This window comes from Pseudorca crassidens, chromosome 3 (assembly GCF_039906515.1).
Source record: "Pseudorca crassidens isolate mPseCra1 chromosome 3, mPseCra1.hap1, whole genome shotgun sequence".
Lineage (NCBI taxonomy): Eukaryota > Metazoa > Chordata > Mammalia > Artiodactyla > Delphinidae > Pseudorca > Pseudorca crassidens.
Genome location: NC_090298.1, coordinates 94,386,891 through 94,406,053, shown reverse-complemented (window position 1 = coordinate 94,406,053; position 19,163 = coordinate 94,386,891). Strand labels below are relative to the sequence as shown.

Genomic DNA, 19,163 nt, shown 5'->3' with positions numbered 1-19,163 from the left:
CAGCTGCAGCCTCCTAGGGGAGCTGCTATTTTTAAAAGAAGTATAAAATGTGAGAAACATGCACTGAATGTTTAACTCAATCAATGAAATAAATAATTGGAAAGTGAGTTAGTCGTAACTAGGAGTGAGAATGTCCAGGAATCTTGCTGGCAGGAATCTTTTTTTTTTTTAAATTAAAGGAAAGTTGAGTATCAAGAGGATATAGAGATACAATCGACCTTACACACTTAGAGTGTTTAAAATACAATCCTGGTATTTGTTCTCATCTCAGAAGCGCTGGCTTGGTCTTTGTTACCTATTGGATTTCAGGAAGGCTGACTTGAGATGCGGCGTTGCCGTTTCCTGGGCCCTCACTTATTTTTTTTCCGGCGCTGTCAGCCAGATCCTTTGTTGTGCCTGCTTTGCATTCATTCTCTCTGCCCTCGCACCTCCAGACAGTGGGGTGAGGATTTTTCCTGGTCCTTGCGTTGAGAACTCCAGACAGCCACCGTCTCAGCCATCGCATAAAGGACGGCTTTAACTATCCCGTGGGTGTCCGGGCTGGGGCGGCGCCACGCCGGGAGCAGACAAGCTTTTGTGTAGGTGTTTGTCTCCGCAGCCTTCCGACCCCTGGCAGGAGGCGCGGGCCGCGATCCCCGAGGAGGCGGGGCCTCCGCGCCCTGCTCCGCCCGGTGAGGATTTCACGGTCGCCACCGCCGCCGACGCCCTCGTTTGTTGCGTTACGTCGCCCTGCCCGGAGCTAAGAACGCTAGACGTGGCTGCCCAGTAGCCCTCTATGGCCTTCATCCCACCCAACCCCGCTTTTTGCTTTTTCCCCCCGCTTTCTCATTTTTCCTCGTTAACAGCACACAGGCGGGGCGCTTGGCAAAACTCAGACTAAAAACAGAGCAAGAGAGAGAAAAAGAACATATTCGATGCACCTGCCTGGTTCCTCCCGAGTTTGCGAAGGGTCGTAACCATGTCTGAGTCGGGGGACATAAGTGAATTTGGCTACATCATGGAATTGCTAGCCAGAGGCAAGGTAAGTGCCGGGGCGCGCGGAGCCGCGGACTGGGCCCCCACTCCAGGCACTACTCAGCCTGTGGCCCCCACTCCAGGCACTGCTCGGCTTGTGGCTGTAGTCGTCCCGGGCCCTTGAAGCCGCCGGGGAGGGCGGGGCTGGAGTCCCAGGTCAGCGCTCTCAGCCAGGGCGCCCCAGCAGCTGCAGAATGCAAAGTAGACGCTTTCTTTTTTTTTTTTTTTAATTGCGCGGCATTTCTGAAATGAGCCAAAAGGCACTTGGCCAGCTGGGCGACCGCGGGGGCTCTCGGGACGGCAAGGGTCAAGATCTCAGCCTGCGAAGATGGGGAGGAGGGTCGGGCATTGGCCAGGGGGCTCTCCTTGACGCACCCAGGGCTCCTAAGCGTGGTGACATCGAGTGGTTGACGTCGCCCGTCCAGGCGCGGAGCGCAGAGGGAGGGTCGGACCAGACGGTGGATAGGCGAGGAGGGTGGGATCGGGTTCAGCAAGCAGTCCGACCTTATGGCGGATAAATAGGAAAAGAACCCCCGTTCGCCAAGCCTTGGCGTTATCAGCACTCCTTCCAGGTCCTTGGCCGTTGTCCCAGGTCGGGAACATTTCAAACATCCTTCCTTTGGTGGGGAGGAAGAGATGTTAAGGCACCGGATTTCAGCCAGGCACCTGTCCCGGAGCCCTTTAGAAACCCAGGCTTGCGCTGTCGGTGACGCGTGGTGACCGCGCCCTCGGCCGGGCCGGGTGGCGCCGTGCCTAAGCTGAAAGCCTTGCGGGGAGGCGGGCCTCCGCGCTGCCTCAGAGAAAGTGCCTGGAGAGGCACCTAATTGGTTTACAGGCGGGAAGTGTCGGGAAATGCGAAGGCTGCGCGGTGCGCGGCCTGCCGGGATTCGCCTGTGGCTAGAAGGCGAGAAACGGCGTCTGCGTTTGTCTTCTGCACCTGGAGTTTCGAGAAAAGGTTGTGGCCCTGCGCACGGTCATCAGAAAGGATAAGGATGATCTGCAGCTCTGGTGCGAGCACCTGAAACATCAGTCTCATACCTCACTAACCCCAACTTTGTGGATGCTTCAGGCCAGACAGTCCCGCGGCTCCCGGGGCTGGGGAGCCGCTTAACGCCCTCCCAGACGAAAGCGTCCCGGGCGAACTGTGAGCCTCCCTGAATTCTCTCTCCTGTTCTGCAAACACGGAACACTCTTCCGAAACAGAATACTTATTAACATTTCGAAGGTAGAGGCTGTGCTTCGGGCCACCCCTATCATTTACACCCCGGACCAGAAGTACAAATGGAGGACCCTGGTTCTACTTTTCTTCGAATCCTGGGGCTCCATCCTACAACTCGAGGAGCCTCCTGCACATGCATAGGGACATCCTGACCAGCATCTCCAAGCTCCTTGTCGCCCCAAACAGCTTCCCCTTGGCCACCAGCACCCTGCCCCTCCCCGCCCCGTCTGGGATGCGTACTACAGCCCTCTCTACCCTCTGGAGGACCGACCCTGGGGAAAGAAGTCCAGGAGGAGGTGCTGGCCCTGAGCGAGAAGGCTTGCCGCAAGAGGGGCAGAAACTGGCCCTCTAAAGCACACAGCAGGACCCTGGTTGCCTAGGAACTCGGGGGGCGGGGGGCGGGGAGAAGGAAAGAGGACGCCTTCTGTTGATTGTAAAATAAATGTACCACTCTTGATGGGATCGGAATAGGATGATGGAGAGGTGAGTTTAGGCCCGTGGTGCTCAGACATTCTTCAGAGTAAGCCAGAATTGTATTGGTTGGTTAATAATACTTTCCTTCAATAGCAGGCAACACTTGATATACGGAGAGAATAGTTTTGAGGTGGGACCAGGGATCTGCAAGTTGACATCCCAGGTGATTATGAAGCAGGCAGGTGAACTTCTCATGAATACTAAATGGGCGAGTAGGGCAGAACCATTAGTGAATCCTTAAAACTTATAATTAAGTCAGGTGAACAAAAACAAACCTCTCAGAATTAGCATTGTGTTTCACAATATGCTCACTGTAATGAAAAAACAGAACCCAAATAACCTTCTGGCTTCATCCACTGAATTTCTCTGCCTCGCTCTCCAGTAGGCGGACCCTCTTCACTAGGTTTCAGTAATGGGCCTGTAGCAAAAGCAGGAGCCGGAGGTCAGCTGACTTCCAAAGTTAGAGAGGCAGGTATCCCTGTGAAATCTCTGGAGTTGGGAAGTAGCCTCTCACAGTGAGATCTTAGGACAGTTCCTCCCTCTGCCTTTTATTTGGCGGGGTGGGGCGTGAGGGGTCAGGAGTAGCCTCCTAACCATGACAATTCAAGCTTATTCTCTGCCCACTTTCCTCACAGCTCCGCCCCCTAACTCTATTTAAAACCCTGCTTATATATGTGATTATACAGGATTTGAACACCGAATACCTCGCTGAGTATTAGCCAAGGACTAGCAGACCTTTGACCTGCTTTATTTTCCTCTGAGAAGTTAGGTTCCACTTTGTAGCTCAAGTTGGTAAGGTGAAAAATAATGTGAAACTGATCTAATTATGCCAAGTTCATGGAGTTAAAAAAAAAAAAAAAAAGAGCAGAGGCTCTTGTCTTCCTAACCCCCTGCCCTTTCCTTCCCTTCCTTCAAAGTTGAGACCAGTGGGTTGACCATCATCCTAATTTCTTTCACTTTTCTCTGATGGCTTTAAAATTTTACAACGTTTAATACATGCTCATTGCAAAATATTCAAACTTTACAGAAAATTTTACGAGTAAAAGGTGGAACTTCACTCCCACCTCCAATCCACTGCATCTCCCAGGGGCAGCAGTTTGCTGTGTGTCTATTTCAAATTAAATTAGCTTACTGTTGTGTTCTTGAATGTGGGAGGTGAGCCTTTCATCTTAGAGTAACATAAAACCCACATGACAAAGTTGATCATCTAGGTTTACTCTATTGTGATGATGACTTTAATATTTAAAGTACACAGTGATCTCTACCATTGTAGTCTTTCTGTTCATCAAACAATACCCTATGAGTATGGTTAATACCTATGATAATTCTCAAGAGGTTTAAAAATCAATGTAAATGGACTTGTTTATATTTCACTATCACAGAAATACAGAAATTTGTACCATTTCTGGAAGCTGCTTTCTGAGGTTTTGTTTTTTTGTTTTGTTTTGGTTTTTCTTTTGTAACTCATCTCTTTGGGCTAAAAGAGAGCTTTCCAACTCTGTGGTCAATATCTAGGATTACACAAAGCAGTATTTTCAAACTGTTTTGGTCTCTAGAAAGATTTACCTTATTAATTTTTTATCATCTTCATACACTTCTTTTCTTCACACTGTCACACACTTTTCTAGAATCATATAATGAAGATTTGATGACAAGGAACATAGAAGAATTTAAATTCAGTATGCTTCTTTATTTAGCATTTAAACATACTTATATTTATGTATTCACAGCCAGAAAGCACTTCTTGTGTCCCACAGTTCAATAATTACTGTTCAGGTACATCCAAGGAGTACAATAATTTGAGCAAAATAAAGAGGCTTTGGAAAGCTTACATTTAATTTTAATCGAGAAACAGGTGATGATTCCATTACTTGGTGAATTATTACTTTTAACTTTGAATATCTTTGAGGCACAAAAGATTCAAGAACTTTTATAAACACAAAATTTGCTTTCAAGAAGATGCTTATACTCTGAAAGAATTACGTTTAGAAGATCCTCACATCTCGACTAATGTAAAGTCTTAAACATCTCCTGAGACCAAAACAAACATACCACCAAATGATCTGTTTCAGAAGGCTCAATAGATAGTTGCTCACACAACTGAATCTAAACTGGGTGATAATACTAAGGTTGTGCACACTGCAAAGTATCCTTTAAAATATTTTTTTATATCTTGGGGTTGGGTAAAGTGTGTGTGTTGTGGGGAGGAGGAAAGCTGAAGAGATTTAGATGATAGCAGGATAACTTGAACATAGCTAATTTTATAAATATCAGAATTTTCCTCTGATGTTTTTACTACATTACTCGAAAGATAATTTGGGGGGGGAAAAACTGTCTCTGAAACTGCTTTGTCAAAGAATGTTTAAATCATATTTTCTATTAAATTGAAATTGCATGTTAGACACTCCTGTGGGCCTGAGTAGGGATGCTAGAGTGACACCCAGGTTTGAATCTTGGCTCTTGGTATCTAGCCATGTGACCTTGAGGGTATTACTTAATCTCCGAATAGAGGTGGAGAGGACTTGTGACTGTTACATGTCCCCTCTGAAGGGAATTATACCTATTTCACAGGGTTATTGCAAGGATTAAATGAATATTCTGTGCAAAGTTCCTAATACTGTTATTGGCACATAGTAGGCCTTCAGTAAGTAAAGCTATTACATCTAGCTACTTCGACAACAGGGTTGGGTCTTGAGACCCCTTATATGCAAACTATGATCATTAACAATGGGAGGTAGAGATGCCAGATAAAATACAGAATGTAGAGTTAAATTTGAATTTCAGTTAAACAACAGATTTTTTAATGTAAGTATATCCCATTCAATATTTGGGACATATACTAAACAAGTTCATTATGTATCTGAAATTCAAATTTAACAGGATGTCCTGTGTTTTTATTTGCTAAACCTAGCAACCCTAAGTGTAGGAATAATAAGATGTGGTCAAAGGGGACCTGCTAACAACCTCTGAATATTATCGAGATTGTTCACACCCCAAGTTGGCTAAGGGACCCCTTTGCCCACCAGTTATGCAGCCAATACACTCCTGCCTTTAATGGGGAAGTGTCTGCCAGAGCAGCACTGTACCTCTCATCAACTCTCAAATCGCTGGTCTGGTGCTACCAGTTAGCAGATAAATGCCTCCTGGATTTTCTCTTAAACAAACAAAAGCTTGAAATGGATGGGAAGATAAGGCTTACAAAACATCAAACATGAGTGTACGAAATGAGAGCATCCTAATTGTGTTAAACTGAGCGGTAAGACTCTAAGTGCTAGAGGAGCTCAGAGTAAAGGGAGCTGATCAATGAGAACTAGACTAATGAGGATGCAGGCTCTAGATTTGCACCTTGAAAGATGAGCTCGAGTTGGCTCGGCAAGGGAAATCCGAACTTCCTGGCTTGCTGGACTCCTCTCCCCTGAGGTTGTTCCCACAGAAACACTTTATGACAGGTAAGCTTGGCTTGTCAGATGCTTGGGTCAATAATTGGTAAATGTCATTTGTCGTGCCTTCACCTGTAACCTCCCGATACCCAGCAGCTTAGACAGTGCATGTGGCAGTCCACTGTGAAACCCTGTGATTGACTTCATTAATTGACTTCATTGCCACCTTCTTTACTTCCCCTAAGTCCAGGGGCTCTCTTAATTGAAAACCCAGGTTGTTTCCACCAGGAGGCAAGGTTTAGAAGTATGCTGGCCATGGGACCTTGTTGCTTGTTCTTGTTCAGGATATACTAACAGAACGGTACCCTGGCTGTTTGACCTCTGACCAAACAGATTAAGAGCCTCACAGCACTGACTCAAATATGCACCAGGGTCATTAGGACCTGACTTGGCCAGGAATTTAAGCTCTTGTTGGGTATTAGGAGTCAGTGTGGAAAGAGAGCAAGTCAGTTTAGTGAATAGTGTAGAAACTAAAGGGTATCAGGTTTATATTTTAAGTGTGAGGTAATGAACATTTATTGAACGTCTGTTTTACCAGACCTGAATAGTGTATGTGTGTGTGTGTGTTTTGGGAGTGGTGGTTGATGGCAGGTGAAGGAGGAGAAATTGACCTTTGGACTTCATGAAGCAGATAGATTTGAGACAGCTCACACCCTCGTGATAGAAGAGCAATTACACAACGCCACCAAGCACAAGATATCATAATATAGGCAGGAGTATTGAAGGTCTGTAGACTGGAGGTGGTGATAGATGTGGAATAGGCTTCCTTGAGTTGAATTTTGACCCATGTTTTAAAAGAAACTACTGGAAAAGAAAGTGCTAGGATACTCCAAACTGGGGAGGGGCAGGCACCAAGGGATGGTGTATGCAGTACAAACTGGGAGAATAATGATTTGAAGAACAAAACAAAACACATCTTTCATGTCATTCCTACATAAACACCTTCAAATGTCTACAGAGAAGAAGCATGGTAATTCTAGGCCCTCCATACTATACTAGATTCATTTTGAGTTGTTGTAAGAGGATTTGAAGGCTGTCAGAGAGAGGTACGGGGAAAGGAAAGAGAAGAATTTAAAAAAAAAAAAAAAAACCCCAAACCACACAGGATTTTAAGTTGAGGAACTGGGAAGGCTCTTGGTATCTTTGATAACTGGGAGGCTGAGATGGATGGATGTTGAGAGAAAGTGATGAGATGCCCCAAAGCATGGCAGCCAAGGGGGGAGAAATGACTAGGCAAATGGGAGAGTGGTCATTTAGACTGCTGGTTTTCATATTTGCTATCTTCTTACCAATATTCCCCCTCCCCCGTTTTGCTTTTAAAAGTATATGGGTTAAATAGTTTAAATAAATATGGATTTAAAAGTTTATGGATTAAGTTACATTAAAAAGTTTCTAGAAGTAAAACATACACATATTATAAAGTGCAAATAATACAATACAATGTGGATGGAAAGTGTCTTCCGCACCTGACTCCATCCCCTTACTTCTCCACAACACTGTTACCAATTTTTGTGCTCCATTTCGGACTTACTTTTATTTACTTATTTGCGTATGTAAGCAATATGCCTGCCTGTCTCACCTTTTTTTTTTTTTTTTCCAAAGTGGCAACATACAGAATCCATATGGTTTTATATTTGTTTTACACTATTTTAGAAATCCTTTTCATGGCATGGATGTACATTATGGATAGTTGATATTTAATTTCTATGAAGTCCCCCTGAGATCTTTGTACATGTTTTTGTGCACAATGCAAGTCTTTCAGTGGGAAAGTTATTAGAAGTGGAATTGCTTAAAAGGAGAAACACTGAAATTTTTTGATAGGTTTTACAAAATTTCCCTTCAAATAAGCTGGACCAATCTACACTGTTACAAAAAAGTTTGAAAGTGTCTAGTTTCCCACATTCTTACCAAGTGTATTAACATATTTTTTGAACTTTGAGAATCAGGTGGAAAATAACTCATTGTCATTTGATTTGCATAATGGAAGGGCTTTCAAATTTATTTTCAGCCAAGTATTGTCTATACAGTTTTTTCTTTAGTTCATGTTAATGAAACCTTCTAATCTCTTTTACTCTGTACTTTCCTTAGTTTTGGACCAAAGCACTATTCAAGTGTGCTGATGTGAGATTACAGCCAAAGGGGTATTGTTGAACCCAAAGACCAGAATTAAAGACAGAAACCGACTTATAATGCTTTTTAATGGTCGAGCCTTTTAAAATCTATATGGGAACATGGTGTAGGACATCATATAGGTAACTAAATTACACACGCATTTTGTTATCTTCCTCAGTTCCCTTCTGATTAGGACGCTTCAGAACCTGTGGGGAGGAAGCAGCCTCAACTCCAGCATGTTCGGCCACGCAGCGGGCATTAATCTGGATCAGAATAGTCCAGTCATTACTTGGCAAGGTGTTCATCCTCTCTGCACCTCATCTGTAAATTGAGGGTATTCCATTAAAGACAATTGCTACGGTCCCTTGCTGTTCTTAATTCTGCACTGCCACAGCGTTATTTAATTGTCGGCTGGAGAAGAGGCTATTACTGCTGACAGTGCTGTGGGAAGACGGCGGAACCTGCCACAGACAGAGACTTGTCCCAAATGGGAAATAAAAGTGGGAAGCGTGTCAAAACCTAAACGGGATGCCGCGCTACAGCTCTGTGGTCCCTTCGCCCAGCTGCTTAGAGCTCCTGTTTTCTCAGTCTATACATGAGATGGAATTATTTAGCCAGCTGGGAGGGCGGTGGCGTGATCTAACAATACGGTTTCCAACAACCCCACGTTAATGTGTTTTCGGTTTGCCTTGAAAACTGGAAGAAACGCGCTTGAACCGCAGCAGGTGAACTTTATGCGGCTAGTCTCCAACCTGGAAAAACGGTGCCTGAACACAGGGCGGGCGCCCACCGCCTGGGTGCGTGGGTGCCGGAGCCGTTAAAGACCAACCAGCTGTCCCGATTTCCCCACACCCTCCGTGCCCGGGGGTGGGAACCGCGCGGCGGCGGCGGCGGCGGGACGCACACACTAGGCGGGGCAGGGAGCTGCCGCCTCTAATTCCCGGCCAGTACCCGGGAGAGGGACCCCTATGCTGCGGCTTGTCCCCGCGCCACTTGGCAAGAACGTGCCGTGCGTGGCAGCGCGGCGCCCTGGTGTGTAAAAGCAGAAGCAGAAAACGAGTGGTTGGTGACCAGTCAGGGAATGTGAAGTTCACGCTACGAATCGGGCCGGAAGAGAAGGAGGAGAGCGGGGCGGAGACAGGGACCCTCTAGGGGAAACCCCCGACCCTGGTTGGGGCGGGGTGAGCTGGGTCTCGCCCTGGTCGCCTCCCCCGCGCGCGACTCTGTGTGCCGGGTGCGACGGCACGGGAAGGCGGCCTGGGCCAGCCCTCTCCCTGCCGCCCCGGCTAGAGTCAGGAAATGGAGCTTGTCTCTGAATGCTTAGTCCGCGCTTTAACAAAGCGCACGGAAAGAAAAATGAAGAGCAGAGGGTCGGCGCGGAGCAATGGCCAGGACAGTAGTCTGTGGCAGCACCGCCGGACCGCTCCACCGCGGCCCCGCCCCGGCTCGGCCCTCGGCCTCCACCGCCCCTTCCCCGCCCTCACTTCCGACCCTCCGAGACTTCCTACCCGGCAGGGGGCGAAGGTGGCGGCCCGGGCGGCAGTGAGGAGGGGCGGGGAAGGGGCAGCTGCGGTGGCTGAACGAGCTGGAACCCCGCCGACTGCCACACCCCCGCCCACTGCTCCGCCGCTGGGCCTTCCACCCGCCCGCCCGCGGCCCCTCCTCCTTTGTGCGGTGGGCGCTGTTGCCCGGGCGACGGCGCCGCCCCGCCCCGGCCCCGCCCTCCACGGACCCCTGGCCCGGTCTCCGCGTGGCTGCCCGCCCAGCCGCAGGCCGCAGGAGCCGACGCTGCAGCCGGCTGCGGGGCGGGATTCACGGAGCCACCGTAGGGAGCAAAGCTCGTCTCTCCGCGTCTTTGCTTTCGCCCGCCCTGACCTCCTCCTCGCCGCGTCGGTCCGCTGGTGGGGTCCGGCTGACCAGCTCGCCCTCCGGCTCCGAACCGAGGCTCCAAGGCCGCCACAGGGACCCGCTTACCAGACCCAGCCAGGGGCCGCCCGTCTGCCTGTTTGGATCCTGCCTTTGATGACACCTGGCAAAAGGCTACCATGGAGGGGGATGGTTCAGACTCGCTGGTGAGTGGGGGAGAGGGACGGCCGCCTAACGCCTCGGTGGCGGCGCGCCGGGTCCCCTGGGTCTCTCTTTCCCCTCTGCCCTGAGCCGTGAGGGACCCTCTCCCCCCGGAGGAGCGAGGGCGGGCGTGTGGTGGCCCCGCTTCCTCTTCGCCTTTCCCGCCCCGGGCAGGGTTTCGCAACCCGGGGCGCCCCCTTTCTGCCCCTCAGTGGGACGGTCGGACTCGGGGTCACCGGGGCCCGGAAGAGTGTGCCACTCCTGTGCGGTGATGGCTCACCTGAAAACCTCGGGGAGTTTGGGCGGGGCTCTTTAATGGTATTCAGATTGTAGAATTAATTCGTTTTAGGGAGTCGGGTGCCCGTCGCGGCCCGGGGCGCGTGTCCCGCGCGTGTCCCGCCTTCCTTTGTCTGGGAGCGCGGTGGCGGCGGCTCTCGAGTCCCCCTCGGACCCTCGCGGGCCGGGCCCGCAGTCACCGCGAGCAGTGGCTCCTCCCCGCCTTTGCCTGCTCGCGGGAGGCGGGCTTACTGCAGCAGCTGTCGGGGTACAAGTGTTTTTGTTTCAAGGGGTCGGATATGCAATTCTTTCCAACTTGCTAGTTTCCCGTCGAACCTCATTTATTTTGAAATAGCTTAATTGGGGGAGCCAGCACATCACATTTCTCTTAATCAGGTTGTTTCCTCTCAATGAGTGTAAAATGAGCACTAAATTTTTCTTTTGCGTAAGAATTGCTTTATATCCATCGTGATTAGCAAGCTTATGCACTGCTCTGTGTACAAGAAAAGTGGAAATGATTTTAGATCTTTCAGTGGGAAGTACACCTCTCATAAAATGGGGCGTGAGAGCCTGTTCTGAACATTCAGGACAATAATTTCCTTTTGAATCAGATGTCAAATTCTTTACAAAATGAGAGAGGATGTGAATATTCTGTATTGTTTGATGTGAATTGTGAGGTGTGGATATCCTCCAAATTTACTAAAACTGTGATGTGATGTGGGCTTTTTTTAAACATTGTGAGATGCATCAAGAAACGCTGCATCACAAGACCCATTGACAGTGATAAAGCCAGTTGGCTGAAGTGCTATTGTCAGGGATTATTAAAGCCCTTGGTGTCATTTTAAGGGGAATACTCACATGCATTTTTATGTAACTAAAACAAGTGAATTAATTCAGTTTTAATTTTCTCTGTGTTTCCAGTAGTTGAAATGACTGTACAGGTTTATGAGTACTTTAAAATTCTACCATCATTAAAATTGCAGGTATGCTAAATATAGATTCATAGCACCTGAAGTTTGGGATCCGTGGGGAAAAACTACACAGGCAAAGAATGGGAAAACTGGTATGAGGTCATTAGACCTTTTTAGTTGTGATGAGTCTAAATGTTTCTCACTGAAAATATTCCAAGCCTGTAGTATCGAGAGAGCATTTATAATGGTTCCTTCTAATCCCCTATACCCTTTTAGTATTCATAAAGTGCTTTTAAGATAACTGCTTTGATATGCAGCCTGAGAAACTCTTACCTACATTACAGTTGCAGCATGTGGAAAATGGTCACATTTAATGTAGAAAGTTGCAGATAATTCAGCTTGTAAATAGATTTCAAGTAGAGTTCCATGAACATAATGGCTAACCCAGTTTTTACCAGCTCTTGTTACTTGCCAGTTACAGAGCTAATGTGCTAAATAGGAATAATCCTATTCTTAGTGCTATATACTTAATTTTTATTGAAGTAATCTACTTTCAGGATTTCATTGAAGTCCTAAATCAGTTAATTAATAATGATTTAATAACTTAATAATTGTTGATGAAATATTATGGTCCCCTAATACTTTATGCTAATTTTCTCATACTTCAGGTTTTCTCTTTTTTTTTCTTTAACCATTTCATGCCCCTTCACCTCTAGGCAATGGATAATGAGGGGGACATAATTAATGGTATAGACTTTCATAACCAAAATGAAACTTCAGACTTTAAAAAAATCTGTTTAATTCTTTTTTGAAAGGTTAACACATGTACTTATACAAGAGGTATAAGCATGTTAATTTACACTAAATGTATTTACACTAAATGTATTTACACTAAAAGCCTTTGATTCTGATTTCTTTTTCTCAACTTAAGGTTACCATTAAGAATATTGAAAGAGAGCTCATTTGCCCGGCATGCAAGGAGCTGTTTACCCACCCGTTGATTCTCCCTTGTCAACATAGTATCTGTCATAAATGTGTAAAAGAACTCTTACTGATGCTTGATGATTCATTCAATGACGTGGGATCAGACAACTCCAATCAGAGCAGTCCTCGACTTCGGCTTCCCTCCCCTAGCATGGACAAAATTGACAGAATTAGCAGACCAGGTATGTGGTAGAACCTGGGGTGGTGGAGTTTGGTTATATGTTCAGTGATAATTGTGGAAGGGAAATTATTTTCGTTGTTTTGGGGTTAATCATTCCAGGTGAATAAATTAAAACTATAGTTAGAAAAGAATCCCTCTCTCTTTTAAAATGAACTTTTAAAACGTCAAAATGAACTTTTATTGTCTTTTGGTATGCATTTAAAATGGATATTGGATATTGAACACGAATTTTGTATTGAACCCATTATTAACTGTGTCTGTATTTTAGGGGGTGTTCTGACCCTGTGAAGTCCTTTATATGAGGAATGAAATAATGGACCACTGAAGTACTTACTAGGGAACCATCTATGTGTGGTAATAGGTAAATAAATATGCAGAATTAAGGGATGAGACTACATAATGCCCAGTTCTAGAAGACTTTTTAGAGGAATGTTATTTGGTATCATTTTATTCCATTTTATTCTTCAGCCATTTTTTAATCCAAATTTTAAAGTAAGGACTTTGAACATCAGCTAAACAGTAGTGGAATTCTGTAGTAGTGTGTAGAAGTAGATCTAATTAGATGTATAGCACATGTACTATACCATTATTTATTTATTTTTAAAAATAAATTTATTTATTTTTAAAAATTATTTATTTTTAAAAATAAAGTTATTTATTTTTGGCTGCGTTAGGTCTTCATTGCTGTGTGTGGGCTTTCTCTAGTTGCGGTGAGCGGGGGCTACTCTTCATTACAGTGCATGAGCTTCTCATTGCGGTGGCTTCTCATTGTGGAGCTTGGGCTCTAGGCGCACGGACTTCAGTAGTTATGGTGCGCAAGCTCAGTAGTTGTGGCGCATGGGCTTAGTTGCTTCTGTGGCATGTGAGATCTTCCCAGACCAGGGCTTGAACCTGTGTCCCCTGCATTGGCAGGCGGATTCTTAACTACTGTGGCGCCAGGGAAGTCCTATACCATTATTATATAGCCGGTGTTTAAATTTTTTCCTATAGGGGTGGTGTTTCTTTCTTCTGAACATCTATTGCAGGATTAATGTAGATCAAAATTAATTTAAAATCATTGGGAACAGGGCCACTGGGAAGTTAAGGGCCAAAATCGGCAGTAAGGGTCAAGGGGAGGTAGAGGTTTGGGTAGAAATACCACAGCATCATGTTCAGCACTTCCTTCCTATGGAGGAGAGTCCTCGAGCGGCCATGAGCACCAGACTTCAGGGCTTCAGCTCTGCCCAGTTTGGGCTTTGAGGTTTTCAGTTTAATCCTTTTGTCCACTCTGTCCATTTCTCCCTCTTTAGTATAGGAGTAACTTTTTAATATTGTAAAAAACAACCCTTTTTTTAAAATCAGAAAAGAATCTTTTTCTCCTCATTTGCATGTTAGAGAATGCCATCTTTTTTGGTCCATGCTGTGATATGGAGTCTCCTTGGGCAATATTTGTGTCTATGTGCTCCATCAGAGAGTGTATAAGAGGAGATTTGTTCTAAGAGTGGTATTATGATATTTTAAAAACATGAATTTTTTTAAAATGGTAATCACCAATTCCTTGGAGGATATTTTACACACATAAAAATTATACGTATATACAAAAAAGGGAGCATTAGGTAACGATGGGAGTGCAGGATGTGTGAGGTTGGAGAGGGTTATGCTCTTTGTGAAGTCATCACTTTTATGTTTTCGTCCCTGTTAGGAAACTGGCATACTGAGGAGGGGAGGAAAGACAGTGATAGCTTAAAATCATTCTATCAGATAAAAATTCATATTCTGTTGCTAGATCCTCATTGGATAATTAGGGACCCTGGCTTGATTGACCAAGAAGATTCACTTTTTGTATATTAATATTCAGCACAGATCATGAAATAAAATTGTAGTTAAATACTAGTATTTCTACTGATCATTAGATTGAGCTCACATGTGTATTTCATGAAATTCTGTGTTTTATATAGGCTTTGAATCTTAAGATTTGGTTTTTATGTGATCGATATAAAGTATGAATGAAATATAGATGAAAAATAGTTAACTGTTTCTGTTTTCAGGAACTTAACTAGCACAGTAGTTGGTAGATGTTTAATAAATATGTGTTGAGTGGATGTTGAATGACAAACGTTTGCTATAAGATTTGTACAGAGCATGCCATGATGGCTTATATTTATCGATGATGGCATTTTTCCAGAACAAGAGATCAAAACTAGATTTACCGAGATGTTCCTCCCTCTTCTTTACGAAGAGCCCTGTTAAGCTGTATTATGTCCTCATGGGGGGCAAGTTAGAAAGCTTCTCTGTGGAGATCAATTATAGGAAATAAGAATATTTGGTGAAGGGATGACTGCAGAATATGATGGCTGCCTTGTGGAAGAGTAGTAGTACTCTGGGTATATTCACAGCAAAAATTCCAGATCTGTCCAGTACACTAGCCACAGGTGGCTGTTGAGTGCTTGAGACACATTAGTCTGAATTGAGATATGCACTTGTACCTCTTAGAGTGAAAAAATGAATATAACATACCTCTAATAATTTTATATTACATTTTGAAATGAGAGTTTTTGGATATATTGGGTTAAATATGTATTACTAAAATTAATTTCACTTGTTTATTTTTACTTTTTTGTGGCTACTGGAAAATGTAAAATGACATATGTGGCTTACACTTTCACACATATTCCTTTCAAATAGCATTGCATGGGTCATTTGACAGATTTTAAAATAAAAGCATGCCTTGAAAGGAGAGTAAGATTTGTGTGTATAACACTAGCATGTTAAATTCTGTAAAAATAAAAGAGCTATATAAGTGTTCATTTTTGGTCATATATATGCAAGCTTTTCTCCCATTCTGTATTACCTGTTGTCATTAAGATACAATCATTGGTAGTAATGTTTATTTACTGTGTTGATTTAGATCACTTAAAAAAACCAGAAAAGAGATGCTTGATTTTTACTTTATATATTCAACAGTTTTCAGAAGTGTGATTGTTTAAAAATACAAATCTGTAGGATAAAGTATAGGTATCTTAAATGATGCACCAACAGTGATTAATTCTGAACCGTGATAGGATAAGCTTGATGACTGTTTTACATTGGTGGCTTTATATAAATACCATGCGTACCAGGAAAAACATTTTTTTTTTTACTGTTAATTCAGTAATTGTATTATGTGTAGGACACAGTTACTGCTTTATCTTTTGTTAACATGTTGTGAATCTTCTCTTTGAAATTAAATTCTAAATCCAGCTTTCTGTTCATTGTTCACAGCATCACAACGGAGATCTTTGGGGTGGAGAGGTAGAAAATGCTTTATTGCTTGTGTGGCCGCAGGCAGTATAGTGTTAGATTTAAATTAAATAACTTTATATAGATAAAGTTTTTTTTAAAATAAATATCAGTGGTCAAGTCTTCAAAATCATGTAGAAAGTGAACAAATTTGGCTGACATGACTTAAAGGTCAACAGGACTAAAATTCCAAACAATTTCTGATGTTTTTAAATGGAGCTCTGATTATTAGTGCTTGCATTTTGCCATGTATACACACACACACACACACACACACACACACACACACACACATCCATTATGGGATATTTTTAAAGAAAATGACATCCCCTTGTTTTTTTTTAATGTTACCTTAAAAATGCTTTACATTTACTTAGTGGAACAAAGCTTACGTTGACAGCCATATTACCCTTCGGGAGGTTAAATAAGCCAGTACTTTCTTCTGTATTTAAAAATTTGCTTAAAGGTATTGATAATTTTTGTAGTTAATACCATAATCTTTGCTTGTTTGTGCGTATGGTGTATTTTTTGTTTTTATTTTAAGGTATTTGGGTTCAGAGTTTTAACACTCAGGTCTCACTTGTGGGTAAATAATGTACATTGCTTTTGTGTGAAAGGTGGGCCAACCCATTTTATTAAAATAATTTTTGTTTTTTTACTCCAGTTGACCTTTAAAGTAAAATTGGCTACTTTTTTTCAGGAATGCTGGTGATACCTTAAATTTTAGTGGAGAAAATAAACACCTGAAATGTATCCCTTTTCTGGTTTCCTCACCTGCTTCTACATGCCTCGATTTTAAAATCTTACAGCCACTTCTAGAAGCCACGTGTAATCCATTCTCTTACAGGCTTTAGTGAGTCCCTGAGAATTTTAAGTGTTGAAAGTTAATAATTAGGAGGAAAGATAGGAACAGTTTGCTTAAAAAATTACCTTGTTACCTACTTTTGCTTCAGAGGGTAGTCGAGAAAAAGTTTTTGCAGTTTGAAAATGCTAATACTCAAAGGGTAAATGTAACTCATAGGCATCAGATGGTCAGAATGTGGAAGCATTAAGGTGGAAGCATAAGGCATCAGTCCAATGCACAACACCAGGAAGCCCAACGTGAGTGTCCAGCATGAGGAGAAATAGTCTACTTAACGTGTCCAGGTGTTAACAGTGGGGAAGTTGTTTGCAGCCAGGATATGGGAGAAGATGCAGCTGGCACAGGTTTGGAACCTGTTATGAATTGACTCTCTTTGTTTTGAAATACTTTATTATTCTCTTTGATCATTTAAACGGTAAAACATATGATGGAAAGCTGACTTTTGGGGGGGGATTTGCTATAAACGAGTTTGAAATTTTTATTGCGTCTTCATTTTATAATTGTGTCATGGTTTATGCTTAACTAGTTTAATCTGTCGTTGAAGTTAAAGGTATGGGGTAAAGAATTGATTCTGTGAGGTGGCAGTGTTCAGATAATTAGCAAATATTATTGACCCCGCAAATGGAGTTTGACATAGAAAATTGCATTGCTTGGCCTATATTGCTTCTTTACCTTTCCAAGACATCATTACTTTTTTTCCCCATTATATCATGCTACTGGGTAGTACTGTCCCATAGACCTTTCTATAATTATAGAAATGTTTGACCATGCACCATACAAGATGGTAGCCACTAGCCATATGTGGCTCTTGAGAATTTTAAATGTGGGTACTACAACTAAGGAAATGAATTTTAAATTAAATTTTAATTAAATTTAAATAGCCACATTTGGCTAATGTTTACTATATTAGCAGAGTTATAGAGAAATGTTGATTCTGTTATGTTTTTTTCTTAGTTCTACCATCTTGATTTTTTTCCATCAGGTTCACTTCCCAGAATATCCTTAGATCTGTCCTGTTTTCTTTATTGCCCTGAATATATATTCTATTGATTGTTTTTATGAAAACAATGGTAGAAGTTAAGACAGATGAAATAAAAGTTCTTTAGCAGATATATTGATTTAGTATTTTGTCTGATATAAGAAGTTCAGTGTGATGCTTTATACCTTGTTTTTTTTATTATAAAAACAAAAGAGGTTTACAGAAAAGGGATAAAACTTTTTTTCTAAAATTTCTGAACATGAGGCCAAAATCTGGGTGTCACCAGTGTATGTGTTAAAGCGTGATTTTACTGGCATAATTTACTTTTGTTTTTCCCCATTACATAATTGATCACAATCTTCTATTCATAAAACCAATAATTCATTTTTTTAAAAACATTGACTGTTGAGATTAGGTATCCATTTTAATTTATATCACCTAGTTCATGTGTGGAAGCATGTAATTAAATATGAATTTCCATTTGTTTAAACTTGACCACTGTACTATATCACTTCCAGAATTATTTGGCTTGTTTTTTCACTAAACAAAATTTTCATTGGCATGTGTTTTAAAAGTAGCTCTGCTGCTTATTTTATTATGTGCCTGCTGTGGTGTGAAATATCTTGTACTGTATTGCATGTTTTTAGAATTATTACAAGAGTATATTTTATGTCAGATTTTCAAATTTTTATGGGGCAGATTTTTTTGTATGCTTTTTTGGGTATGTTTTAAAATGTGAAGGTTAAAAATATCTTTAAATATTTTGAAAATATTTAAAATTTAAAATAGTGTAGCTGCATGTTTGTTGCATAAGTAGCTTTGGGGGCCTAATGCCATTTTGCATGGTGTAAAGTCACTTCAAATGAATAATATCGTGGGCTGATCACTAAATTTTACCTGTAGTGATTTATGTAGTGATATGCCAGATATCTTTTAAGACAGTCTTCAGTGATGATAGTAATGTTGCCAAGGCAATATTAATATAGCTGCTTAAAGACCTTTTCTAAATGTCATATACTAAGTTTAACCATTCACTTTTGGTACTGGATACATAGTAGTATGAAAGAAGGCTGTAGGTTAAAAACTTTGTGTTTATATTTAGGAAGTTATTTTGCAGGCAACCAAGGCTACATACTCAAATTTATACAGAAGAGGAGGGAACATGATAGGCATACACCTGTGTTAAACAGACTACCCCAGATTCTTGTGAACCTGTGGGTAAGGGCCGTCATGCCTTGGTTTCTTGATTTGTTAAAATCAGGATAATACTGAAGAAGAGTGTGATGTTTAAGGTCATTCATTGTATTATTTATATATTGTAAAGTTATCTGTAATTTTTTTGGTGTATCTTCTGGCTTACTGAATTAAATAATCTTAATGATTCTT

General features: G+C 42.6%; 1 protein-coding gene and 1 long non-coding RNA gene across 5 annotated transcripts in view; one reads left to right on the top strand and one right to left on the bottom strand.

Moving 5' to 3' along the window:
* The first annotated feature begins 629 nt into the window (after window positions 1–629).
* Window positions 630–19,163, top strand: part of TRIM36 (tripartite motif containing 36) — a 52,842-nt gene continuing 34,308 nt past the window's right edge. The window contains exons 1-3 of one of the 4 annotated variants that reach the window (XM_067731460.1): window positions 630–1,021; window positions 12,445–12,679; window positions 15,919–15,948. In XM_067731460.1, coding sequence (XP_067587561.1) covers window positions 959–1,021; window positions 12,445–12,679; window positions 15,919–15,948 — 328 coding nt within the window. In that variant the 5' untranslated portion in view covers window positions 630–958. Of the gene's footprint in view, window positions 1,022–10,198; window positions 10,332–12,444; window positions 12,680–15,918; window positions 15,949–19,163 lie in introns of those variants that run through there. The other 3 variants (XM_067731462.1, XM_067731461.1, XM_067731463.1) reach the window with 3 other exon arrangements.
* On the bottom strand, window positions 8,327–10,783 carry LOC137221574 (uncharacterized). The gene is made up of 3 exons (XR_010942067.1): window positions 10,607–10,783; window positions 10,135–10,299; window positions 8,327–8,580 (listed from the first exon to the last, which is right to left on the bottom strand). It is a non-coding gene; the product is annotated as an uncharacterized lncRNA (long non-coding RNA).